Source organism: Artibeus jamaicensis, unplaced genomic scaffold, assembly GCF_021234435.1.
Source record: "Artibeus jamaicensis isolate MK-2021 breed Jamaican fruit bat unplaced genomic scaffold, CSHL_Jam_final contig_415, whole genome shotgun sequence".
Lineage (NCBI taxonomy): Eukaryota > Metazoa > Chordata > Mammalia > Chiroptera > Phyllostomidae > Artibeus > Artibeus jamaicensis.
This window is the reverse complement of record NW_026521823.1, coordinates 37,653,233-37,680,689: the sequence shown is the minus strand read 5'-3', so window position 1 is coordinate 37,680,689 and position 27,457 is coordinate 37,653,233. Positions and strand designations below refer to the sequence as shown.

The 27,457-nt window shown below is 47.0% G+C and overlaps 1 protein-coding gene across 1 annotated transcript; it reads right to left on the bottom strand.

The window, feature by feature from the left end:
- Positions 1–211: 211 nt before the first annotated feature.
- Positions 212–20,826, bottom strand: SUCLA2 (succinate-CoA ligase ADP-forming subunit beta). The gene is made up of 11 exons (XM_037129578.2): positions 20,701–20,826; positions 18,095–18,275; positions 14,496–14,595; positions 14,147–14,309; positions 10,982–11,110; positions 8,745–8,883; positions 5,529–5,690; positions 5,288–5,430; positions 4,213–4,333; positions 3,792–3,880; positions 212–980 (listed from the first exon to the last, which is right to left on the bottom strand). Exons 1-11 carry the CDS (start codon positions 20,788–20,790, stop codon positions 906–908), a joined length of 1,392 nt encoding a protein of 463 aa, XP_036985473.1. The 5' UTR covers positions 20,791–20,826; the 3' UTR covers positions 212–905.
- Between the last annotated feature and the right edge of the window lie 6,631 nt (positions 20,827–27,457).

The window sequence follows — 27,457 nt, the reverse complement described above, 5'->3', positions numbered from 1 at the left end:
CTCTGGAGAAGGCACAGATTCGGCACAGGTGGGCCGTTGAGGTGGCCCGTGTGAGCCGGGTTCCAGCGAAACAGCCACGAGCAGTCCGACTGCAGTCAGGACTGCAGGGCCCCGCCCGCGGCCTGCGGAGCAGCTCCCCGAGGTGCTCCGTGCAGCAGCAGACACACCGCCTCCTACCGTGCCTACTCAGAAAAGAAATCATTGCTCCAGGTCACATTGGGCGACTTTTATTAACTTAAATCGACATCATCAGCTCTGTCTGCCAAATCCTTGGTAAACACGCCTTTTTTCCATCCACGCCCTAGGCTCTTCTCGGTACCACGGGGTCAGGCTGACTTGCCGTCACTGGTGTTTGTAATGGTTAAACAGTGTTCAAATAATCAAGTTACTGCACTGGAATATTTAAAAGAACATTCTGAGGAGTGTTTGAAAGCTGTGTCTATAAATAGTGATTGACATATTTACTTAGGTATTTGGTGTTGAAAATAAACACTTACATAGAACATCATTTTATTACACTGCTCTACTAAGGAGGCTCATTAATTAGGTACGATGTTTCTAATGCTAAAGAATAAAGCTTTATAGTCATATTTATTTTATTCAGAGGACTCACTGACGAAGAACATCGTGTCCAGCAGTGAGGACTGGCCCAGTGCAAACCGCACTCTGCGGAGGTGGCGGGGAGGCTGGGACGGGGACCAAGGAGACCAGGTGGCCATGTCACACGTGCTTTACACAGACAACCCTTCTCAACAGCAGGGTTAGATGCGGACCGACTGCTTTACAGGTTTTGTGCCTGGTGGCGCTATAATTTCCACACACCGAAGAGAACAGAATAACAGAACACAGTATTTTTAACGGTCGTAGCGTGTTTGGAACCTTCAGCCGCCCGCTCTATTGTCCCATCAGATTGGCAGCTGAAACTTCACATCCACCTGGGCCTGTTTGGCTAAGGTCACTATTTCAGAGAGCTTCACAACCTGAAAGAAAAAAAAAATCTTTGTCCATTCTCAGAAACGCGACATCGGAATTACTGGTCAACGTGAAGTTAACGCCCTCCCCCTCTTTTCCGTGGGGACCGCGGGCTGTCCTGCTGTCAGCCACTTCCCACTTGCAGGAGCACAGAGCACTCGGGCCAACCCCGCCGTCAGCTGCCCCCGGGGACCGCGCACACCAGAAGGTGCTGCGTATCTGACGTGTGGGTACACCTCTGTTTTACTGCCTATGTTTTATCGTTCTTAAAGACGAAAACAGTGTGTTGGTTGGATGCTACACATTGCAAACCACACATAAATAAGTTTGCTTTTTAGAGAAAGGACAGTCTTAACAACACCGGGATGGGAGTTTGGATCTAGAGTTAGTATTTTACTTTCTGCCAGTGAGGTGACAGTTACTGGTTTGAACCCCGGTGTTCTTGCTGTGGTCTCTCTGAGAATACCCAGCTGGTGCCACATAGAACATCACGCAGATTAATTCTGCAAACGAACGACAAATGCAGGTTCTCACCTTCCCCACAGAGTCGTCAGAAGGCAACTTTAGTGAGGCACCTTGGTTTCAAGTCTCACTCAAACGCTTATGACATGTGAACCTGGGTGAGGTCGTTCATCCCGCCTCCTTCCTCATCCCTAAGATGACCTTACACCACCGCACTCACAGGCAGTAATGTGACACTTGGGAAAAGCTCAGCACGGCAAACATGAGAAGTGGGTGACACACAGCAGCAGCTGCTGTGTCACTGCCTCACTAACACGCGTGCCTCCCACAGTCTTCCGGTCGGCAGAGGACTGCGGCCCAGGGCAGATCAGCGGCTGTGCACTTTCACCCCTCCTGTGCCCTCGGCTCAGGGTCCTACCGACTCTCCTCCTTGCTCTCCACGTCCACGAAGCTTTCCTTAATTTGCGCTCTCGCTGCAAACAGGAACGTTTTCAGGGACAGGCTGCAGCCAGCCCATCCCAAACCCTCACCTCACTGCACATCTGATTACTGCCCGCGCCAGCCTCCTTCCATCCCTCAAGGTCAGACAGGCTTTCTGAGCCACTTTCTCCCTGCCACCCCCTTGCTCAGATTGTAAACTAAACTCAGGACTGCACATAAGATCCTCTGTCTGTAAACCGCAGTGAGACTTGTTTACTAACAGGTCCTTTCCCAGAGTTGTCCTCTTATGAAATGACAGTAACTCAGCAAATCCCAAAAGCCCCCTAACTCACTAACCCACACAGCCCTCAAGAGCATGCTGGGAAATGTCTGCAATCACAGGTGGGAAGAACCCAGGGTTCTCCTTTGGAAACATCCGTGTGTCTGTGTGGCGGAGTGTGCCAAGACACAGTGCAAAGTGCAACAGGTGAGAGAAAACGTGTGTAATGACCGTTTTACGGGGGACAGTGCACATACATACATGTGCCCACACACTGCCTGCAAAGTCGACTGTGGGGCAGGAGAAATGGAGTGGGTGTGGCGGTCAGATTCTCAGAGTGTACTTTGTTCGACAGTCATGACACTTTGGACCAAGTAAGTATCTAATACACAAAAGCAATTCCTTAGGAAGACGGCACTGAATGACACCGACTGTATCCCAAGCTGGGATACCACACGCAGCTGTTTCATGTGCGTTTATTTAAAATCCCTGCAGTTGCGCACACAAGTCTTGAGCTGCTTCCAGCAGGTGAGGAGTCGTGTTGCTGGCACCGTTTCCACGCGACTGTCATGTCTGCTCTGTAAGCTGAGTGAGTGAGCATCACTCTGTGCGTCCGTGGGACTCGGGGGGAGAAGAGACAAGAGAAGACTGTACTACTACATTTCTGCTGTTCGTCTTCAACGTCTTTTTCTACACCTACCATTTTAAAAGCTCAGGAATGACCAACAACCCAGCAGCCACACGAACCTTTAGAGTTCAAATGTGACGTCTAAACACCATGTGCCTGATCCTGGAGCAAACAGTGTAGAGGTGAGCCTGGTACATCGGATCAGAGCAGAGAGCCCATCACAGGGCCGGCAGGGAGGACTCGGGAGCCCCCTGAAGAGGCTCCCACTGCCCACAGGGGGGACCCCTTGCACATCAGTAAGAACAACTGAAATGGACTGGAGCCCATCAAACAGGCATAGATCCACTGACGTCAAGCTAGCACATGCGTGTGTGTGTGTGTGTGCGCGCGCACAGACTCCACACATACCTCACAACGAAATGAGAACAAAGCCCGGGGCACTTCCATAGGACAGAGGAATGAACTCACTACTCTGAGAACTCATCAGTGAAGCAAATAACCAAGTAATTGTCCTGCTTTTCCTACCCACAGCTTACTTCCTGTCACTGATAACCAACAGTTGTGGATACCAGGTAGTTTCACTTTTTACAAGCACTCCGTATGGTAAAGAATAACAGAATTAGGACAGTAGCACTTGGCATTTACGAAACACCATTAGGCCTAAGCTATAATTGCCAGTGACTGCCAGGGCCATCTAATGAGGAATAACCTGATGTTAATCACACCTTTCCTGTGGAATTACACAACATCAGCTACAAAATATTCCTGCTCCTTGCTCCCCAAAACCAAATACCCACACGACACGACCGAACTGACCGACCAGGATGGCCAGTGGACAGGAAATACGGGGAGAAGACACCCCAGGGACACACTCATTTCTGTCCTGACTATGGGAAAGGCCACACGACCATCAGCCTGTTCAACAACCTCCAGGAAAACAAAAAACAAAGGAGTCTACAGATGGACAGAGACGTAAGACCGACTGCAGCGCGTACAGACTGCCACTCTGCAGCGCCAGGGCCCACTCACCATTTTAGCAGCTTCGTCCAGGTCGTCACAAGCGAGAATTTTCAGCCCACTGTCTGCGATCAGTGCCTTGGCATCATCTACTTGTGTACCTGGAAAGTGTCGTGTGATGAAAGGCGTTTCAAATGTCTGCACAAAGGCACTAAAGACGCCCGTCCACATGCACAGTGCGACACCGTGGCGTGCGAGCACGCTCGTCACTCAGCGCGGCACACACCACACCAGAGACGCGGGGGACACACAAACCTCTCGGGTTGTACCGAGCGAAACTGTGAACAGCTCTGCCCCCCTGCTAAGAAACTTAATGCCACACTGCTTAAATTCCCTGTGACACAGAGCTCTCATCTGAAAGACACAGCTGTGTTTTAAAAGAGCTGAACGTTTCAGCAGCCAGGGTTCAGGGTGCGGGCTGCGCCCCACTCACCCTGTAGCCGCACCACGATGGGGATTTTAATTTCCAGGTCCTTCACCGCCATGACGATGCCCTGGGCAATGACGTCACACCGCATGATGCCGCCGAAGATGTTGACCAGGATGGCCAGTACCTGTCAGTAATGTGGTTTTTAGCAGGTTAAAATTTTAAAGAAATGCGTATGTGTCCTTCCTTCCCAAGAAAATAGCGTTTGTCCCTTACGATAAAAGTTAGTTCTGTGGAACCCCTTTCAGACCAAGGAGCCGCCCCTCTGTATGCCACACCGCTGACATCCGGGCATCCAGCTCCTGTTCCCCTTCCGCCCCACCTGCGCAGACCTCCTGATGCCAGTCACCTGTCCCCTATTAACCCAGCCGTCCACCAGCAGGACCACCCTGACCACGAGCAGCAAGGCCATGTCGCAGGCAAGATCTGCTCGTGCTCACTGACTGTCCTCTCCCCTCCCCTATCCCCGCCCACCCAACACACTGTTCAAGGCAGCCAGGCCCCAGGACCGCCCCCTTCTGTGCACGCACTCGCCCCCCAGCTGCACGTCACACCCAGCTGGGGGCCTGCTGGGTTGTGTTCCTTCGCCATCACACCGATAACCCAAGTCACTGATCTTCCATCCTTCATAAAAAGGAAGGAAGATCCTTCCTTTTTATGAAGGAAGATCCTTTTCCTTTTTTAATGCACTGCACCCTGGTGGAGTTACAGACGGATCGAGATACTGTAAATCAATAGTTACAGAAGTTGTCTCTGGACAGAACTGGAGATGATTTTTTATTTTCTTCTTTTTAGCTTTAAGACTTTTCAAAGGAATACACCTCCATGCCAAATCACTAGCATTTTTACTAACAATCTAGCATCTCTTCATCTTGTGTTCTAAGTCACAATGGGAACCTGCCTTTTTCTGTGGTTGACTTTTACTGAGTTTGACTGCAGCCAATGTTCTCCTACGATGGAGATGTTCTCCCACGATGGAGGACTTTTAAACTGAAATGCTCAGCTAGGGTACCAATCACATCTGCTAGTGAATCCAGCGCTGCCTCACCTTTGCACTCTGAAACACAAGCCCTGCCCTTACCTTTTTATCGGAAGTGATGAGCTTAAATGCCTCTGTTACTTGATGGACTGTAGCACCACCGCCGACGTCCAGGAAGTTGGCTGGCGTCCCTCCGTGGAGTTTGATGATGTCCATTGTGGCCATGGCCAGACCAGCACCGTTCACTGGGGGGGGGGGGGAATAGTGTGTGTGAGCAACAGCACAACGAAAACACGGCACAGTGAGCTGAGCTGGCCCGACTCTTAACGCGAGAACACGGTACCGAGACAGCCTATGTTCCCGTCGAGGCCGATGTAGTTGATATCTGCCTTCGCCGCGTCTCTGTCCCTTTCATCTTCCTGGGTCCAGTCCTGCAGATCAAAGATCTTCTTCTGGCGATAAGCTGAGTTAGAATCGAAATTGATCTTTGCGTCCATACAGAGCACTTAAAGGGGGAAAAAGAAAGTGATCTTAATTTCAAGGCAGATACAGTACACCGTCCAATAACCAAACATTCTTCAGTTTAGGGGAAAAACACATTCTGCTACTTTATTGTAAGTATTTCAACTTATGTTCATTCACAATGGATTCAACACTTTCTTCAAAAACAGAACTTGGAATTGAAACTACCTCTTCAAAGTTACTTATTCTATATATATTCTAGGCAACAGACGAAGAGAAGAAACACCTCAAAGCACAGGAGTATTTTTTAAATTGCCGATTAACTGTTTGTGCCCCTGGCCAACTTGGGGCCCCTGCACTTGGGCCCCAAATTCCACCTCCTCCCACCTGCTCAGAGACACGGCGCCAGCAGGTCTGTCTCCCCCACATTGTACCTCCTTCCCCTGCTATGGGCTAAATCAAAATGACTTGCAAAAACACGGTCCTTTCCTCCATCTTAATAAAAAGAAAACATATTTCAGTCCTTACATCTGCCTTACTCTTCTCTTCCTGTACAGCAAAACCAGGGATCAGGGAACTATGGCCCAAGGGCCAGATTTGGCCTGTGAGTTAAGAATGGGTTTATAGCTCTGTCTAGTGTGGGTCAGTGGACTGAGCACCGGCCTGTGAACCAAAGGGTTGCCGGTTCCATTCCCAGTCAGGCCAGGGTTGTGGGCCAGGTCCCCAGTAGGGGGCACGCCAGAGACAACCACACACTGCTGTTTCTCTCCCTCTCTCCCCCTATCTAAAAATAAGTAAATAATATCTTTTTAAAAATTAAGAAGGAATAAGAGGCCACAGGAGCCAGCTTACAAGTGCTTCTACTGGCCACATTGGGGGTAATCTGAGCAACAGGAAATGGATGAAACCTGGATCACAGCCCGTCTGACATAAACAGATGAACGAGCAGGTGGAGAAGAAGGGAGTGCTCTTCTTCACAAGGCAATGCTAGGCCGTCGACACAGGGGCTAATGGGTCCGAAAATGGTCAGGAGATGCCCAAACTAACAGGTACAAGTGTGATCAGGGACAGTCTCAAAACACTTTCCCACGAATTTCCTAATAATTGCAAATGGAAAAACCAGGGATTCGATCGTCAAGAACTCTGGTGGACACGACCCGAGCCAGCTGATGCCGGTTAACACGGTCAGTGCTGGAGCACACCTCGGAGCACGCCTCCTGCCACCGCCTGCCGGGAAGCACAAAACCCCACGACGTAACTCAGGCAGGGAGACCTGAACGGAAGAACGTGCCGCAAAATAGATGACTCCTCCCCACAGAAACAAAAGCATGGACTGAACGTGTGTCCAGGCCAAGACACGAAGCAAAGGCGAGGCGCTGAGGCCACACAGAGCTGGCACCCAAACCCACTGGCACTGGACCGGGGCGCGGGACCAGGCAGGAGTTGGGGGGGCCTGTCTCCATTTGGCGGATGTGCCGTGGACTAGATAGCACTTTATCAACGTTAAATCCCTGGTTTTGATAAACATAGAGGTTATATGAAGGAGTGTTTTTAGACACTAACATAGTTCGGGATGACCAAGAACAGTGTCTCCAATTGGTGCTTGGATGACTCTAAGAACCTATCTGCACACACGTGCACTATGTAGAGAAAGAAAGAATAAGGCAAATAACGCAAAATGTACGTGACTGGCGATGTGGAGCAGACGGTAAAGGGGAGTCCCTTGCACCATTTTCTCTCTGTATCCGAAAGTTGGGGGGCATATAACACCACATTCACAGTGAGCAGTGACTTAGCAGAAGTTCACCCGTCATATTAAATCGATGCTGCTGAACGGAAAACAGGCTATAAAGCTTGATCATGTTTTTTGCCGCAGCAGCAAATTTTTTTCTGTTCAGAAAAAAATATTGGCAATTTTTATCCTTTTATTTCCCATACGAACTATGTAATGATCCATTTTTCATATTCAAAATTCTTAGATGCATTTAAGTTATATATCAACTAAGAAACTGACCACTTTTGATAACTCTTCCTTCCAAAGAGCACTACATACTTTGCAGTTTGCTCAGTTCTAAATATTTTCTCATTTCCATTATTTCTTAACTCATGAAGTATTCTCATTAAATTTAAAAAAAAGGATGATGTCTTACATTAATTTCTAACTTTACTGCTGTGTGCTTAAAGACTATTAACTATGTTATTCTTACCTATTTGTTGAGACTTTTAAATTGTAGGTCAATATTTTATTTTTTAATTGGCATTAATTTTTTTTAAATGTGGGGTAAGGGGTGTGTGTGTGTATCCACTATGTTCAAAACCTTAAGTGAGGAGCACAGAGCAAAGGCAGTAGCCTTTACTGGGTCTCTTGGGTAAAGACTCCAAAGGACCGAGACAGGCTCACTCGGGAGCCAGTGGAGGGTGATTCTCCACTGCGAACACTCTTGGGGTGAAATCCCCAGGAAGCAGACTTCTTAGGCCTGAGCTCCATAATGAAAAAAGTTTTAATGAAAGACATGATATTTCAGTCTTACCCTTTTCAACACATGTAGAACAAAGGCTGTCAAAGGGACAAGCCACCTGCACTTCTCCAGTGGCTAAAAATAAAGACCCACTGTGTCTCTGCGGTCGAACACTCGGGGCGGTCAGGCCGGCGCACTCCCCAAAGCTGCGGCGCCTCCGAGGCCACACCGGGCACTCCGCCCGGCACAGCCCAGAAGAGCCTCCGGCAGTTCTGTCTGCGTGCTGTCCCATGCAGTGCCTACGTGTGGCCACAGGTGGGGCCCCTGAAACGTGACTACTGTGACTGAGGAGTACTTGAACCTTGTCATCATTTTAATTAATCCTGACTGCCACATACAGCCGGTGGCCACCACACTGGACAATGCAGCTTCACGCCCTCTGTGTGTACCTCAATACAAATCTAAGATATTTAAAGTGTTTGCTTTAATGAGCCTCTTTAATGTTTACATTCCCTGTTTATCACAAAACAAGCTCCTACATAGGAACGAGTTCATTTCCTTATGCGTTCAGCTCTCTGAGTCAAGTGCACAGTAGGTGGGTGAGCACGGAACCAGGGTTGGGTGAGGGGACAGCGTACCGGCTCCGTCGGAGTCCTCCACCATCGGGTTGATCTCCACCATGGTCGCGTCGTACTTCAGAAACAGGTTGTAAAGCTTGATCATGTTTTCTGCCGCAGAATCCACAATGCCGGGCGGAAACCCCATCTTCTGCGCCAGCTGAAAGCAATTTGTCTCTTTACGGGATGCCATGCATACCCAGACGACACTCAATGACTACACGTCAGAACGGGTCCCTCTGCTACTTCGGTAAGCATGGTCAGGTGTGGGGGCCACTGCCGCCACTGAGAGCCTCAACAGACCTCTGCCCCCCAGACCCTCCGCACGGGGCAGGCTGCGTCCACTTCCCACGCACCGGCCGCTCTCTCACCTCGGGTTCGGTCCGTGCTCACCCCACGGCCTCCACACGGCCTCGTGGCCTCGTGGCCGGCCTGGTTAACGCTGCACTAAGACCACACCAGGGATACAGACGGTGGTGCACTGACGGTCCGAGGGGCCCAAACAGTGTGTCGCCTGTTGAGTGATTTGTGAAGAGCATCTACCGAGCAAGGAGGCCGTACCTGTCACATAGGCGTCACCTCCCTCACTCCACACACTACTGAGCACATGGTGGGCAGAGGGGGTCGAGGGAGCTCACAGATGTTTGTACGGAAACACAACAGTTGGTAAATAATAATACAAGCAAACTCTGTGTTCTGCACACTCCCAACTGTGACCTGCTTTTGCCCCACCCGGTGTGGCAGGCCCCGGAGACACAGGGTGTGAGCTTCCGCTCTCGTGTGAGCTTCCGCTCTCGTGGAGGAGTCCACAGGCTTCAGCGGAGGCTGCTAACTACACAGGCACGAAGAGCTCCCGACAGAGCACATCAGTGAAGACCCGGCCTAGAAGAGCTGACTCACTAGCCCGACAGTGGACCCCGAGTCTGCCCCCCCCCCCCCGCGCTGTGCTGCTCAGGAACGCCACAGAGGGCTTTCCTCCCGGGCTGTGTCACGGGCCACACCACATCCCGCTGTCAGTGACAGGATCTCAAGTTCCTGGAGGGTGAATGTGATTTTCTGCAAAAAGTCCAGTGCCAATATATAAAGTAACTGATCAAGCTAGGAAATGCCATTTTTGGTTAAGGCTGAATTCAAATAAAAAATAACAAGCCTTGATCAGCATGGCTCAGTGGGTTGGGCATCATCCCCAAAACCAAAGGGTCACCAGTTCAATTCCTGGGCAGGGCACAAGCACGGGTTGCGGGCCAGGCCCTGGTTAGGGGACTACAAGAGGCAACGGACAGGCCACAACCCACTCTCAGGCTTGAACACCTGGGAACTCCGGCAGACTTCTGATCGACCCAGAATGACACTGATCTGCCAAGCACTGTGCTGGGTGCTAATTGTGCTCCATGCTCAAAAAGCCTCAGCGGAGTCTTCCTCCGAGAACCGTGGAAACGAAGGCCCTGCTCCCTGCTCGCCTGCACCCCCAGCTGCCACCTCACACAAACACCTACTGGGTCGGACCTCTGTCCCCTTTTGACCTGTATGCCACTCGCTTGTCTTGATGACTCACTTCCAGCTTCATCAGGAAAATTTCTCTGTCCCTTCTAAACTTTCGTGCAGTCAAGTCTTACTCTGCTGGACTTCAATACCAGAAGCTTCTTCTGACAATTCCCACTAACACACACAAATGTCACTCAAACTTTAATACTCCGACTCTTCGTTGAACACAAGTCACTGAGTTCCATATCCAAGCTGAACAGCCTGCTCGGCAGCAGTGCTGCAAACGTTACCGAGCAGGCCACGCGGCGCGCTCAACCGCATGCCCGGGTCTGCGTGCTTTCGGGTGGGGCGGGGGCGGGGGAAACGGAAGGGAAGGGAAGGAGAAGCTCACGAGAAGCACGCAGACGACCAGTGAAGCTGAGAACAGGCTCGATCACGCACGTGCCCACACAGAGAAAGTCCACAGCTTTCGGCAGATTCGTCAGTCCCCACCCACACAGAGTGCGAGAGAAAAGGAATGTGAGACAATCGGGAACTGGGAATGACCGGACCAGTGATGATATGAAGAATTACTGTTCACTGGACTGGGTGTGGCTATACATTGTACATACTTCTAATAGTTTCCATTTCAAACAAGACATTAACATGCCCTGACACTCAAAAAAATTATTTTAAGTTTTGTCAGTCATTTCACTTGTACAAAGTTACCTCTCTTTCTTCCCATATTATAATCTCCTAACCAAAAGCTAGAAGTGTTTCGGAATGCGACCTACCCGGACGGCTTGCTCCTTCTTGATGCCTTCCACGATATCGATAGGTTCCTTCACTATGGCTTCCGGGTTTTCTGCAGCGACATCTTCAATGTTGACACCGCCCTGAGAACTTCCTATTAATACAGGGCCCTATGGGGAGAAAAACCAGCCCAAACTTTCAGATTTGATTTTGGACCCATCAGTAAAGGTGTAAAATGTACTTGTGCACAGTCAGACTTACACACCGGTCACTGCCCACTGCTGCTTTAAATGCGCTGGAGGGTTGGTCCTAGTGCCTCCTGCACAACGGCCCCTGTACTAAATGTTCAACTGAGATCGCGGAACAGGGAAAAGGCAAAGACAACGGCTCACGATGAGGGAAAGGCGTGCACCACCCCGGACGTAAACAACCGCGCTGGGACTCACTGTGGAGCCGAAGGGGGACAACTGGAGTAACATGAACAGGAAAAAACCCAAGAAGGAAGTTAAGAAAACGATCCATTTGCAGTAGCATCAAAAAGAATCACGTGTCAGGAATAAACTTAACCGAGGCGGTGCAAGACCTGTATGCTGCAAACCACGAAACACCGCTGGGAACCGAGGCAGGTGCAAAGAGGAAGACATCCGGTGTTCACGGACTGAGCCCCGACTTTGTTAAAACGTCCAACATTACCCAAAGCAATGTACAAATTCAGTAGAATCCATACTGTAATCCCAATGGTATTTTCCCCCATACAATTTTTTCCATTTTCAATTTTTTTTGCAAAAATAGAAAAAAATTTTCTAAAGCTCATATGGACTCTCAAAGGCCTCTGAATAACCAAAATAATCTTGAGAAAGGAAACGAAGCTGGAGGCCTCATACCTCCTCATTTCAAAACTACAGTCACCCAGAGAGCGTTGCCGCCATGCAGACAGACACAGGGAACAATGGAACGAACAGAGGACCCGGCGTATGTGGTCCAACAGTCTTAGACAGAGGTGCCAAAGACTACACCATGGCTAAGGGACCGTGTCTTCAACAACATGCTGCAGAAACCAGGTATCCATGAGTGAAATAAGGAAGTCGGACCTTTACCTTATACCATATTCAAAAACCAGCTCAAGATGGGCTAACGACCTAAATGTAGGACCTGAAACTGTAAAAACTCCCAAGGTAAAGCATAGGGGAAGAGCCTCATGACATTGGATTTGACAGGAATTTCTTGGATAAGACAACAAAGCCCAGGAGACAAAAGCAAAAACAGATAAGCAGTTCTATACCAAACAAAAATGTCTATGCAACAGAAGAAAACCATCAGCAGAGTGAAAAGGCAGCCTACAGAGTAAGAAAAAATATCTGCAAACTGTGCATTTAATGAGATTAATATTCTAAATATGCATATACAGAGAACTACAACTCAACAACAGAAAACACACAATCCAAATCAGAAATGGAGGACGGACTTGAATGGACGTGTCCCCAAAGGACAGAAGCCTTAGCGCAGGCTGCTGTGACCCAGGTCTGCAGGCCTCGTGGCCTGGCCAACGGGCCCGTCTCCGTGTGTGTGCTTCATACCCACACTCCTCTCCTCAGCACGTGGCTGCTTGGCCACGACATTCACATTCCATTCCTGCTTGGCCACGACATTCACATTCCATTCCTGCTTGGCCACGACATTCACATTCCATTCCAAACAGCTTTCTCATTGTTTGCAATACAGTGATACCTCCTTATTTGCAGGGGACACATTCCAAGTCCCCCTGTAGATGCCTAAAACTGCATAGTATCAAACCCTACATATATTGGGGTGGCCACAGAGTTCACTTGTTTTTTTTCTATACCATGGCTCTAGTAGTACTTAGTTGTCCTTAACTTCATTCAGAACAATTTTGTTAGATTGTATGTGACAGCTGTCATATCAGCACGCATTTTTAAAAGCCGATTTTAGAGTGAGAGGAAGGAGAGAAACATCAATTTGTTGTTCCAATTATTCATGCATTCACTGGTTGATTCTTGTATGTGCAATGACTGGGAATTGAACCTGCAACCTTAGCATTTCAGGACAGTGCTCTAACCAACTGAGCCACCTGGCCGGGGCTGATGAATTATTTCATTGTTTAACCGGGATCTATCTACAGGGATTCCAAAAAATTCACTGTATCCCAAAAAGTAACACCAGCCAACTCCACAGCGGTCTAAGATGAGAGCATCAAGAACATTATAATAATGTCTTTGGCCAAATGGTTTTACTAGTACTATCAAATTTTAGTCTGAATTATTATAATTATGTATTACTTTTTGTATTTCATTTTGCAAACGAAATAACATTTTTTCCTTGAGACGGAAATAGTTCTCTGACAATTTGCATCCTTAAAGTGAACTCAGATTTCATCCTCTTCCCTAATGCTCTAATCTCCAACAACACCTGCGTGGTGCACGGTGACGTCTGTACTGACACACTTTGTTTGCTACAGGTACTCCAGTCACTGTGCGCTGCTCTGGATGTACTGTGTCACGGCGCTCCGTCTCGAGTTGTTCAGGCACACACACCTGGTTTCAGCCATAACAAAAAGTAAGAACACAGTAACGAAATGACAGATGCTGATGTAGAATACCAATAAAAAGGAAAAAATAGAGTGAAAAGAAGTGAGTTTGTAAAAACACGGTTTTTGCCAATGTGTGTGATGTGTGATGGGACTGCTCGGACGACCCACACGGCCGAGCTCTGCCACACAGGGGACCCACAGAGGGAAGGACACCCGAGCCGTCTCACGTCCTGAGTGGGTCTTCACTGCCATGTACTGCCATGTGCTGTGCTACCTCAAGAGAGAACCGCATCTTGCTGTGTATGACGTGCACCCACGTTTCTGTGTGCGTTACACATGGGATTGTTACGCCCCATTATTATACCCATGTATAATGCGCATCCTTGTTTTCCCCTAAAAAATCGGGGCAAAAATGTGATTTCAGTTGTTCTTAGCAAATCAACAATTTAGAAATCCTGTGGATTTTATTTCAGCAGGGCTTTGCCTACAGCTTTTTTTTTTTTACCACAATATTATATATTAAATGTTATGGCATCAGTCATGCTATTTTTTAAATGACACAAAATAAATATTGTGCTATGACACGCACAAACAGAAGTAATACTCAAGTTTTAAAACAGTGTATTAAAATCACCCGAGGTAGATCATGACTACTCACCTGAAATGACCTTTCCATTGTTATCGCGAAGTAGTACTCTCTCCTGGGGTATCTCCGCTCACAAACCAACACTTGGTTGCAAATCCTGCCCTTTTCTCCTGTTTGCTTGGTAAACAGCTTTTTCCCAATCATTTGTGAGGAGACAGCTTTTGCTTCTTCTGGACTGAAATAAGAAAAAGAATTCAAAATTCTTTTTCCTCCAAATGAGAAAAACAAAAGCCTATGATAGCCAAAATCTCATTTCATCTAATATTTAAATTTCAGTATTTTCATCAATTCAGTAAGGAGGGGAATCTTTTACAACGTGTGATTCTCTTCAATAGTGACTTTTTCCAAAAACGTGACTTACGAGAAAACTATCTTCACTCCTCCTTTGAGGCCACTTTCAAATGTTCCTTTTCCTCTGCCACCAGCTAAAACCTGTGCCTTTATCACAACATCTTTTGAACCTAGAAGAGAAACACTCTATTAGACAAGCAGCATGGGTTTTACCACAGAGATAAAACAGTGGTCTTAAGGATGCTCAGTGCACTTGGGAAAAGTAGATGACCTCAGTGAGAACTTCAACAAAGATACAGGAAACACAAAAGGGGAGACGGAAAACTTAAAAAAGAACTAGCAGCTGAGGCATACAATAGCTGAAAAGAATACATTAGAGAGAATCAGCAGCAGGTTATATGAAACAGAGGATCAAATCAGTGATTTGTAAGACAAGGTAGCAGAAATTTAATCTTGTAATTAAAACAGGGAAAAAAATCCCCCAAATTGAGGCTAGTTTAAGTGGCCTCTGGCACCATCACAAGCTTAACAACATTCGCATCATGAGGACACCGGAAGGAGGGAGAAGCAAGAGACTGAAAACCTGTTTGAGGAAATGACGACAGAAAACTTCCCTGACCAGGCAGCATCGAAGACATGTAAGCCCAGGATGCACAGGGAGCCCCAAACAGGCCCCCCATCGAGACACGTCACGACTGAGATGCCAAAGGTGGAAGACAAAGAGCGGACCTTGAAAGCAGCAGGAGAAAAAAGCAGCCGGTGTTCCACCAGGGGGCGCCACGCCTTGTGCAGTCAGACCCCACATCTGTCTGCTGTGATGTTGGTGACTCGCTGCGACCCGACCGAAGTCACCGGCTGTAGGGCCCAGTGGCCTCATCCCCACACTGACTGGCTTCTCCTGCCACCCACAGGACTGAGGGGAAGCACCAGTCTGTGACACCTGCGTTGCGCTTACCCTAGTGCGTCAGCAGGTACGAGGTTCTAAGAAATGTGCATTAGCACTTCGTGAATTGTGCAGTAATTCAGGAGGCAAGGCAGCCAGAATCAGTACTGGGACTCACCAGTCTGATGGACAAAAGCAGGTGTATTTCTAAGGTAACTCATACCACACCCGAGTAATTAAATCCCATAACCACTGTCTTAATGATATTCGTGACTCGCTGGGACAGACACTGTCGACCTCTGCACAGCAGATACTGAGCACATCCTTCACAAAGCAGCTTTCTGTCCCCCGGATGTAGAGGTCCCTGTCTAGTCACTGTACTCACCATTCGCAGTGCTCTTCAATGAGAGCAAACTCTGGGGGGGGGGGGCAGATGCCGTCCACCCCTCGGGGCTCGGCACTGCAGCTGCCCACCTGCCGCTCCCCACCACTTGTGAGTCCGAAACCTAGAGCACTTGCTGGAAGTAATCACAGTTGCACTGTATCTTACACATAACTATTTTTTCTTCCATAGCTAAGAATCACTAAAGATTTTTACAGACAGTAAAGAATTCAAAAGCTTGGCATCCAAATAAATCCTACTCATTTTATGAGAGTTCTACAATTTTTTTTCTAATAGAAGAACAGTGAAATAAGACTAAATGAGGAAATATATGAAAATTTTCAAAAAAAATTATGATAATTATAAAATTTGGAAACAAGAAGAGACAGCTTTTACTGACTTCATTATGCATAAATCGGGCCCTACTAATATTACTGGTATGGAAAACATTCAGCATTATTATGAAGGAAAGAACTGGTAGACAAAAAAATCACTCAAAAGATTAAAGTAACAAAAATTTTAAAAAAAGAAAGTCAAAGGGTTGGGAATTCATCCTTGAGGACACAAGGACAGAATAAGAAAAACTAACTTTCTCAATTACACTTCCAAGTTTTCCTTCTTTCCTAACAGATCTTCTTTAGAAATTAACATTTTAGGTCATATATAAAAAGACTGAATCTCAAGGCAGTTTATTAAAAAGTAGCCTTTGCAAGAAATACTACAGAAATATAAAGTACAATCATGAGTTTTCTTCCAGCCTTGACCCTTAAGAGCCTTTTATACATGGTGCTTCCAAGGTAACAATGAGGTCCATCTTTTACCATGTCCAAGTTCAAACTACAGGTCACCATCAATTAACAAAAATTTCACCAAAATCAGCATGAATTTACACAAGGTTTTGCTAAATAAAAAGAAGTTTGCTTGTAATCTAATGTTTCAGATTAAAACGAATGTTTCAGATGAACAACAACAAAAACGGTGAATGAAAAATCACGCTCCAAGTCACGGAAGTCACGGCCACCAACCACGTCTGAAAGCTCAGTCTGTGACACGTGGCCACTGTGGTTGTGAGCATGCCCTCACTGCTGAAAAAAAAACCCTTCTGGATCAAGCAAGTACAAGCAGAGAGGGAACTTTAAACTTTTAAAAACATTTTTGAATGTTCCAAGTGTTTTTCTTGAACAATAAGTAACACCAAAGTCTTCATAAAAGCACAATTAAAGCCATGTAATCAAAGGTACATACAGGAGTGATTAACTGTGCCAACCCACAAAGATACTGGTGGAATTAATTAGTTAATTAAATTTCAAAAAAACTTTTAGAGAAAGGAGAAGGGAAGGAGAAAAAGTGGAAGAAAAACATCAGTGTGTGGTTGCCTCTCATGTGTGCCCTACTGGGGACCTTGCCTGCAACCCAGGCATGTGCCCTGACTGGGAATCGAACTGGCAACCCTTAAGTTTGGAAGCTGGCACTCAGTCCACTGAGCCACACCAGCCAGGGCAGATATTGGTAGAATTTTAAGTACTGCTAAAAAACAAAACATATTATATAGCTAGTACATTACTCATTATTAAATTCTCTCATTATATCATTAAAAAATAAACTGAAGATTATTTTCTAAAGTCAAAATTTATGTTTTAATTACAAGGTTAAATTCGAATTAACAAAAGCTATTAAGATTTCTGTTATCAATTAAAGAACCTACTAACAGACACAGGCAACTACTTAATTCATTTATATTCATTATGTATAATTCATTTATATTCACTGTAACTCATTTATATTCCTTATGTATAATTCATTTATGTTCACTTACATAACTCATTTATAGTCATTACTCTTAATTCATCAATATTTACTGGTTACCCAAACGTCAGGCACTCTTACTCTTCTCCGAGTTGGGGAGATGTCAGTGAACGGAATTAGACAAAGAAGCTCTATTCTCATGGAGTCTGAATTCTAGTACTCAACTTTCTGTTCTCCTCTTGGCTCCCTGTTTTTTAATGTCCAGAAAGGTTTGGGGGGCAGATACTGAACCTCTTTACAATCACATGAATGGCTAGACTGTCTTTCACCGCTCTTTGAAGAATCACCACAGCACCCACACTTTTAGACTGCGGGGCTGTAAAACATAATTTCCCTCTCACTCCACTGTAGCTGACTACAGATCGGACTTGAGCTTCCTAACACACTATAAGAAAGCCTTAAGTTACTAGCACTGTAGGAGCTCATACTCATACTAATTTTAGAGCATCGACAATCATAAAGTCCTGCTTTCTAAGTAAACTATTTTTTTAGCTTTATTAATAAAATAAAAACTAAAAGTTGTCATTACACCAAAAGTAAAGTTCTCATCTTCTCAGAGTTGCCATGTCAAGGTGGCGTGAGTTTTTTAATTCAGTACCTAATTTTTTGGCGATGGCATAAGCTTCGTCTGGTGACTTGGCCACATGTCCCTTGGGAATGTTGACCCCCGCGTCCTGCAACAGCTCCATGCTCATGTACTCATGCAGAGCGAGATTCCTTCGTTGCTGCTGCTGCACTTGGAGTCCATGGTTGTTAAACAATCCAGAACTCCCCAGAACCTGAAGAAATTGGGGATATATTTACATATGACAGTCATTTGGCAGTCATTCTTATTAAAGACACCTTCTCAAAACACTTTGTTTCTATGGATAGTTGGTTCTTTGTAACTGTAACAAACTTGTTATGCTCAATAAAATGTAGTATACGCAGTACCCAAATCACAACATAAAATTAAAAGCTAATCTACCAGATATCAAATGTGACCCTTGCAGTTTTACTTCCTTCCTCGTCACCTCTCATCTGAGCTTTACCACACTATCTCCAAGGAGCTACAGAGCATTTCTGTTTCAAGGGCAAATTCAGCAGATCTAAAATGAATCTTCTTTCCCAACTGAAAAACCCTTCCCAACTTTCTTCTCTCCACCATTCCTCCAGTACCTGACAAACTGCCTGGCACTTGGTATGTGATAATCAAACGATTGGGCACCATCACTCCTTCACACACTCAAGACTCAAAAGCCTGCACTGGACGTTGTAGCACAAGGCTCAGTCCTCCCTCCAGGACCACGGCGGTCGCAGCCCCAGCTGCCGGGAGTGCGGGCTGCTCTCAGCGGAGATGGGAGTCATCCCTCTGTCGGGTACATCCACACTGCATACGCTGCCCGCCCATTAGTCACGTAGCAGCCACCGTGGTTACCAGATCGACTGCCATGTATCGCAATGCTTGTGTGCAAGCCACCTTTATGTTACCTCGGGGTGTCCCCAAAGCCTCTGTCCCACGTGCTAACACGTATATCACCATAATTGTTCCAGTGTGTTCTGTTGCTGCTGCAGATCTTACTGTGCCTGATTTATAAATTAACTTTACGACAGGTATGCATGTACAGGAAAAAACAACACACCCAAGGGTTCGGTGCTGTCCGTGGTTTCAGACACCTGCTGGGGGTCTGGGAACACGTCCCCACGGTGAACGGGAGACTTCTGTGTATCTGTACAGTTTCTTTCAACTACTTATACTTACAGAGAATTAGCAGGACACAGAGGGCACTGCTGAGAGCTTTTATACCACTTTAAAGGTTTTTAAAAAATATCTGAAGTATCTCATCCTTTCATACCAAAATTCAACGTGTGACCTTGAAAAAGTTTCCTAGGACCCTGCACTTCCAAGTCCTCATCTACAAAAGCAAGGGGACAGACTACCAAGGTCCTTCCAAACTCTAAAGCCTCATTACTTAATGTGAGGTAGAAGAGAAGATGTTATTAAGACAATACACCAGGCATCTCCATACAGAGACACAAAGGCTTACAAAGGAATATCCAAAAGTATAAAGATTATGATTATGATGAAAACATAATCTAAAAACTAGACAGCACCCTTTACGATTCATAAGAAGAAAGTCCAAGGCCAAAACACATCATGTTTCCTATTAGAAAGCAAACTCCTGAAAATCACTATCTCTAGGCTGAAAATGAGAACAGCTTCTAAAAGAGAAAGACAAGGGTCAAAATCAATTCCTTTACACGTCTGAGGAGTTACTTCTTACAAAGCCAATTATGCCCTTCCTCAAGTTTCAACGTATCAGCATTGAAAAGAATCAGGGCCCGGAAAAAAACTGTAGAGCAGTTTCAAGCACACGAGCTCGGGCCAGACAGTTCTGGAATTACACCTGAGCTCCGACCTTACTACCTGTTCCTGACCTAACCCAAGTTACTCGCCCTCTTGGCGACAGCTGCTTCATCAGCGGCGAGGACGTTAAGGCCTCCCTGCGGTGCTGCTGAAAAGCCTAGTAAGAGACTCCGTGCAAAATGCTCAGCACATACCTGGCACACAGGAAACACTAAAAACCAAACCAAACCTGTGGCCATGATGCTATAATGTATCCAGAAATGAAGTGACCCAAAACACTGTTTTCTTACTTCCCCAGCTGGTCACCTGGGAAACATCATCTCATTTCCGTAGGAGCAAACGGGGCGAGCGGTACTCGACGGCCCGCGGGAGGGAGACAGCGAACTTCCCCGCCTCGCCCCAAGAAAGCCGTCAGCAAACACCGCGGTCCCCACCTCCGACAGCTCCCCGGGAACACCGAGTGCATCTGAAGGGCACGTTCCCGTCCCCAAAGGTGACCGCGAGAGCCTCGGCCCGCCTAGCAGGACCGGGAAGGGCAGAAAGGGACCGCCCGACCTCGCACCTGCCCTCGGACCCCACCCCAGTCCCCCGCCGCCCCCTCGAACCGGGAGGAGCAGCGGCAGCCGAGTCCCCAGGCTCCTCACGGACTGAGGGCCGGAGCCAAGCAACGCAGACAGAAGCCGGCTCGCAGTCGCGGGCGAGCCGCCCGCAGAGCCGCGGTGCACCTGGTGTCAGCCAATGTCACCGATGTCAGCTGGGCCTCCGATCCTTTCCCAACCTGGCCCGCCGGGGCCGAGTCTCCCGCCTCGCCCTTCCTCCCACCGACCCTCCGAGCACGAGCAGGCTGGGCTCCGTACCTGGGCGGCGGCCCCCAGCGCCCTCCGGGGCGGGTGGCTCCTTAGGGTAGCTGCGACTAAGAGCCGGCTGCAGAATATGGAGGCCGCCATTTCTGCGCCCGACCCGTCCCCTCCGCGCCTGCGCAGGCGCAGCAAGGGGGGCGCCCGCGACGCAGCTGCTTGGCCGCGCGGGGGCGGGGCCCGGGGTTAACGAGGCGGGTGCCGGACGCCCTGGGGTTGGCAAAAGCAGAAACTGCTGGGCTCAGGATAAGCAGGCTTAGGCGAACTTTGGTCTTTGGAACTGGGCGCTGCCTCGATATCCGACCTGCGGCCAGAGGGCACCTGAACCCAGTGAAAGGTAATGGAAGGGCAACCGGCACCTGCACCTGTGTGTGTGATCTTAACTTCTCTGAGTCTCGGTTGGTTCATCTGTAAGATGATGTGCGTTCAAAGACCAAGCCTGGCCAGGTAGTTCAGTTGATTGGAGTAATGTCCCAATGTACGTCAAGGTTGCGGATTTGATCCCTGGTCAGAGCACATGCATCAATCAACCAATGATTGCATAGCTAAGCAGAAGACAAATCCCTATTTCTCTCTCTCCCCTCACCCCCTTTTTCCCCCTGAAAACCAATAAATTTAAAAAGGTACTATTATTATACACTCAGGGCATACAAAAAAGTGGAGACGACTTCTCCTTAAATGAGTTGGCCATGTCACATGTGTGGGCCCGGGAGACAAACGTGGCAAGCAGAGGTTGAGAAATTCCTGCACTCTGCGGTTTGCTCTTGGCGTTCCTCATGAATCGTGCTGCCCCGAGAACAGGTCCAGTTACCTTTCTGGATGAGGAGCAACACGCATCCAGTTGCCTCCACCAAGAGCCGGCCCCACACCAGTGAGGCCATCCACAGCAGGCAAACCACCACCTACAACAACGATTCCCCCAGCACAGACAAGCTGACGTGGTCATGCAGCTGGGCCTGAGAATCGTAACTGAAATAAAGAGTTGTTTCAAGTCATCGAGTTTCGGGGTAGTCTGTTATGCAGCAAAAGTAACTAATACACAAGGACAGGAAAGGAATTTGAGTGCAAGCCTGTGTGCAAAGCCCCTATTCCTCCCAGAAAGCTATAGTTCCTCCCTCCGATGAAAGAGGGGCCTTGGAAAGTCCTGTACTACATTCATGCACGCAGCATGCACTTAACAAATAAATGTGTGCCTAGTGACTAGGCTGGCACATGTCAGGTGCTCTGCTGTGTTTCGGTTCACTGATTCGGACTAGAAAGTATCCTTTGTCATCAGAGCTTACAGAATCATGGCTTGAGGAAAAGAAATAACCAATGAACTAAGAATTTAAGTGTGGTGAGAGATAAAAAGAAAACCAACAGAGTCGTGTAGAAGAAACGTGTAGAATGGGAGAAAGAGAAAGGATTGGGGCAGGGCTGAAGTTGATGGAGATTGGCCAGGGGAGCAGGAAGTCCTTCCTAATGAAGTTGTGCTGATCGGGCTCCCCAGGAAATAGGGGTGCAGAAGGTTTGTCAGAGAACAATACTTCCTGAGAAAAGGCAAGAGGAATGCTGGGCAGGGTACCATCGAACGAATAACCCCACCGGAGGCCACGATTGCTGCCCAGTGAGGAGCTCTGGGGCGGAGACCGCCTCTGAGATGAACTAACTCTGCGTGGGGTGAAAACGATGCGCACCACTGACTCGAGCAATTTGTTGGTTGGGGGGCACCATGAGAAGAATGTGACCTTGGTCCAAACACTGAGGGGAGGGCCCTGAAGGCGCTTACAGCTGGTCAGTGTTGGCTGACCACACTCCTCACACCTGGGCCGTGAATTCTTTCTCTCTCTCCTTCATGTGCTTTCATATACATATACACACACACACATACATATATATAATAAAAAAATATATAAAACAATGTATATTCAGTGTTACATATATTAAATATACATATTTGTATATAATTAAGTTGCATATATAAAAATTTCATGTGCTTTTATATGAAGTCTGTCTAGAAAAAGTCCAGCCATGATTAATACAACAAGAATGGCTTGCACAACATCGATGTAACCTGGCAGCCAAGGAGAGTGGACTGCAATGCGCATGTGTGAACAATGATGACTTCACTGTACTAGTCAGTGGGGGCTGTAGGTGCTGATGACTGAGCTTGTGTGCTGTGTGGCCATTGCATTCAAACTGACTGAGCAAGTAGAGCAAGGAATCTGCATCCAGTTTTGCCTTAAGTTTGAACATTCCTCTGGAAACTATTCTAATGATTCAGAAGGCCACAGCTATGAGCAACTGGTGATTGGCAGCTTTATTGTGATAACACACCCACTCATGCACCACATCTCATGAAGTTTTTTGGTGAAACATCAAATTACCCAGGTGACTCAGCCCCACTACAGTCCAGATTTGGCACCCTATGACTTCTGGCTTTTCCCAAAACTCAAATCACTTTTGAAAGGGAAGAGATTTCAGACTCTCAATGAGATTCAGAAAAATAAGATGGGGCAGCTGCTGGCAACTGGGAGAACTGTGTGAGGTCCCAAGGTGCCTACTTTGAAGGGGACTGAGGCGGCATTGCCCTGTGTACAATGTTTCTTGTATCTGGTATCTTCTTCAATAAATGTGTTTATTTTCATATTACATGCTGGATACCTTCTGGGTAGACCTCATACACGGTTACATAAAATCAACCATTTTTAAGTGTACCCTTCCAGTGGCATTAAGCATTGCTGTGCAGCTGTCACCACCATCTATCTCTAGAGTTTTTTCATCTTCTGTAACCTAAATTATGTGCCTCCCCTCCCCGCAACCCTTGGCAACCACCATTCTATTTGTTTCTGTGAATTTCACTACTCTGGGGTTCACGTGAGTGTGCGGTCATTCAGTGTTTGTCTTTCCACGTCTGGCTTCTTTAACTGAGCAAAGTGTCCTCCAGGTTCATCCTTAGTGTGGTGTCAACATGTCTGTCATTCCTTTTTAAGGCTGAATGATATTCCGTTGTATGTATATGCCATATCTTGCTTATTCATCCATCCATACCTGGAGGAAAAACTACAAAGATTCTGATGACCTATTACCGACCATTTTTCTATTAGATTTCTTCAGTCAGGAACATTACTAAGGCCAGTTTCAAAGGAAAGGACATTAAATTCCACTTCACGACGGGAGGAGGAGCAAATAATTTGGCCAGTATTACCTGTAATCTACCACAGACTGATACCCGTCTGATATATTCATTTTAGACAGACAAAATTTGCAGTTGTAGTTAAAGAAATGCAAGGAGACCGGTCTATTATTCAATTTCTAACATTCACAATAGGATTATGACAGGGGGCAACATGGTTGCCAGTCAGACCTTCGTGTCGTAAGAATTTGAAGAACTGGGGCTCGGCCGTAAATTACAGATTTTAAAGATGGAAGGGGGCAACCTTTTTCTTCTTGTCCCTTAGGACTGGTTGTAAGTGACGTGTCAGCTTTTCTTCTCCGTGATCCTCAGCCCTTCGGCCCAGAGGAGGAAGCTTCCTTCCAGGAGTGTGGGTGGTGTTGAAAGCAGGGGCGGTTCCTTTTGTCCCGGCCTCGTCACCCTTCCCGTGGGAGGCTCTGAGAGGAAGTTGCTTTGAAAGTCCCAGGAACCGAAACCCTCTTGGTCACATGTTGTGGTTCGGAGCGGGGTGGGGAGGGGATTCTTTGCCACCCTGGGCTCCTATGCGTGGACTCCAGATTCTTCGCCTGCCTCGTCCCTGAGCACCACGGGAATCCGAGGACCCCGTGTCCCCAAAGTGTTAAAAAGAGCACAAGCCCATACACCTGAAGATCTTAAGTAAAAAAGGAGGAGGACGCAGACTGACAGGCCAGCCATTTGAACCAGGACAGACTGCACATGATTTAATGATTCTAAATGATCAGATGAGACTTTGAATCAGACTGAATGTTTAAGGAAGTCTTCACAGACCCATACACCAACTAGTGAGAGTTTTGGGAGAAAAATCAGACTTCTTAAAAAAAAAGGAAGAAAGAGTAAAAGAGAAAATAGAAAGAAATAGAGAAAAATATTTACTTTTTATGTATTTATTTGTACATCTTAATTGCAGTGTGAGTTAAATGTTTGATTCTGCTACAATACATACCATACCATATTAAATAAAACCACAGGTAGGTTCCTGAGTTTTGTTCCTGAGTTTTGAAGTTACACAGCTTCACATATCAGACTCAGGGACAGGCTGGCAAGAAAGAGAAGGAGATGCTGGGTGAGTTCAAGCCGGAAGCTTGGGTGTGGGATAAAAACTAAGCCCATCCCACTGGCACAGGGTTGCCAAGGGCAGTGTGGGCCCAGGAAGGAATCCGGCTATCGTAGCTCTTCTCCAAACAAGCCTCCCGAGGAGGAAGTAATGGGTGAAGGAAAAAGAAATTAGACAGCATCTACATTAACTGTATCATTCCATCTGATAACCTAAGTGTATTAGAATTCTTTTAAGGAGAATGAAAGGAGGAATGCTTCATAATTCATTTCTAGGACTATTCTTGGCTTTACTGTAAACTGTGAAGTAGTATCAGATAACCTTAGGGGAAAAGCTGACTCAATACTAATAAACACACAGAAGAGGCATGGAAAATAAAGAGATAAGGTACCACTAAAATAAGGAAGTTTTGGAGCCAGACAAAGTAGCCAGTTTCGGGGAGCTGGCACCCTCCAGTCTGAGTGTGCGACATTTGTGTGTGAATGGGAGGGAGGAGAAGGGTGCTGTTGGGTTCAGGCCTGGAGCTGGGCGGGGAGGGCCCCTGTGCCGGAGTAGCCTACCCTTCAGCTGGGAATCTGGATAAACTGGGTAGAAGCGATGATAAGAAACTGGATGGTTCTGATGCTGCAGTCAATCGTGGTTTAAGCTAGTGTTCCACGCACTGAAAACCCTGCAGAAGGGAAATCCGATATGTAGATTCTCAAATTAGAGTTTGCGACATCTGAGCAGGTTGATTTATACTTCTGTAGGAGTCATGAACGTCATCTTGGTGCCTTTTTCCTTTCCTAAACGCTTGTGTTTCATGTGAATCATGCTATGTTTCTACATACAGCATGAAAATGGGGCAGGGAGGTGTTATTCTCTAGTTTGCTTAATTACACTGAGACTGTTTTGTTACACTCAGAAGAGAAGCTTTCATTGAAGTCTTCATTTACTAGGCGCTTGGGTTTTAATCACTGTTCTGACTACAGTGGGCACTGAGATCAAACGCATGCCCTTTGGCCTCTGTTGCTCTCTGTTCTTCGTTCCTTTAATGCAAGGGCAGACCCAGGCCTCACCCAGCTGTCTGAGGCACAGGCAAGACCAGGCCCTAACATGTAACCAGACTCTACTGGAGGCTTCGGATAGTACAATGAAATTACAACGCAGTGAAGAAATACTTTAAACTGGCTGCCGAGTGTGATTTCTGAATGTCATAGGCTGACCCTCCTTACCCACCCATTTCAGCCCCTGACGTCCTACTATGTTTTAGGAGGAGCCTACTCTCCCTAACAGGAATGCCTGTGGCCATGAACATCATCCTCCAGAGCTCAGGCTCCCCAGCTGCCTAAGGCCTTGTGAGAGGAGGAGCTCGCTTCCCCCGAAGTCTGGCTTCCCGAGACATGTCCACCTCGGCTTAGCACTGCCCTGAACCTCTCTGCTGCTGTTGCCTCTCGACTTTTTCTTTCTGCAAGTCCACATGGCACTTTTAAAATATTCTGATTCATTTTAAAGCCAGATTTATTGAGGTTTGCCATATGTAGAGTAAAATTCACCTGTTTTGGTGCACAGTTCTTTGAGTTTTGGCAAATAGGTCACCACGTCACTGTTATCACAATCAAGAGGAAGAGCAATTCCTTTGCCCCCCGCCCCCCAATTTCCTCAAGTCCTTTCGTAGCAAACCTTCCGCATCAGGCAAATACTGCCCCGTTTCCTGCACCCACAGCGAACCTGTGTCTGTTCCCTATGGTCACATACGTGGGGCCATACAGCAGATAGTCTTTTCTGTCTTCTTCCTTTCACTTAGCAAAATGAAACAGAGTCACCGCGAATAAAGACAGTTATTCTTCCTTTCCAAGTTAAGTATCGTTACTGATTTTTCTTGATTTTATTGGTTGCACAAACTAGCACCTCCAGAAATATGACTGCAAGTTCGGAGAGTGGATATCCTCGCTGCTCTCAAACCTTAGTCTCTCACCGCTGTATGAGTTTGCTAGAGCTGCCGTAACAAAGCACCACAACAAATTTTTTTCCTTACAATGTCGGAGTCCAAAGTGTAAGATTGAAGTGTCAGCAGGATTGTTTTTTCTGGGGACTCCCTCCTTGGCTGGCAGAGGGCCGTCTTCTCCCCGTGTCTTCACAGGGCCCCCCTCGGTGTCTGAGCCCTGACTCGGAAAGCCCCGACTCTTCCAGAAAACCAGTCAGATTAGATGAGGATCCACCCTAATGACCTCGCTGTAATGTAATTCCCTCTTTATTGATCCTACCTACAGAAAGGCACATCATGGGCACCGGTCATTAGCACTTCAACAGGAGTTTACTGTAGAAAATGATTCAGTCCATAACAATAACTAAATATGATGTCAGCTGGAGGCCTTCATAGATGCCCTGTATCTTGGTTAAAATTCCCTTTGACTTGTAGTTTGCTTAAATTAAAAAAAAATTATGGATGAGTACTGGAATTTGTCAATTTTTTTCCTGCATCTATTAAGATGATTGTGTGCTTCCTTTTTTCCATCTGTTAATATGGTAAATTATACCGATGGACG

Coding starts and splice junctions, on each gene's coding strand:
- SUCLA2 (XM_037129578.2), bottom strand. CDS start 20,790: ATGGCGGCCTCCATATTCTGCAGCCGGCTCTTAGTCGCAGCTACCCTA. Junction 14,310..14,495: donor GGAGTGAAGATAGTTTTCTC/GTAAGTCACGTT, acceptor TTCTTATTTCAG/TCCAGAAGAAGCAAAAGCTG. Junction 11,111..14,146: donor CAATGGAAAGGTCATTTCAG/GTGAGTAGTCAT, acceptor TTCTCCCCATAG/GGCCCTGTATTAATAGGAAG.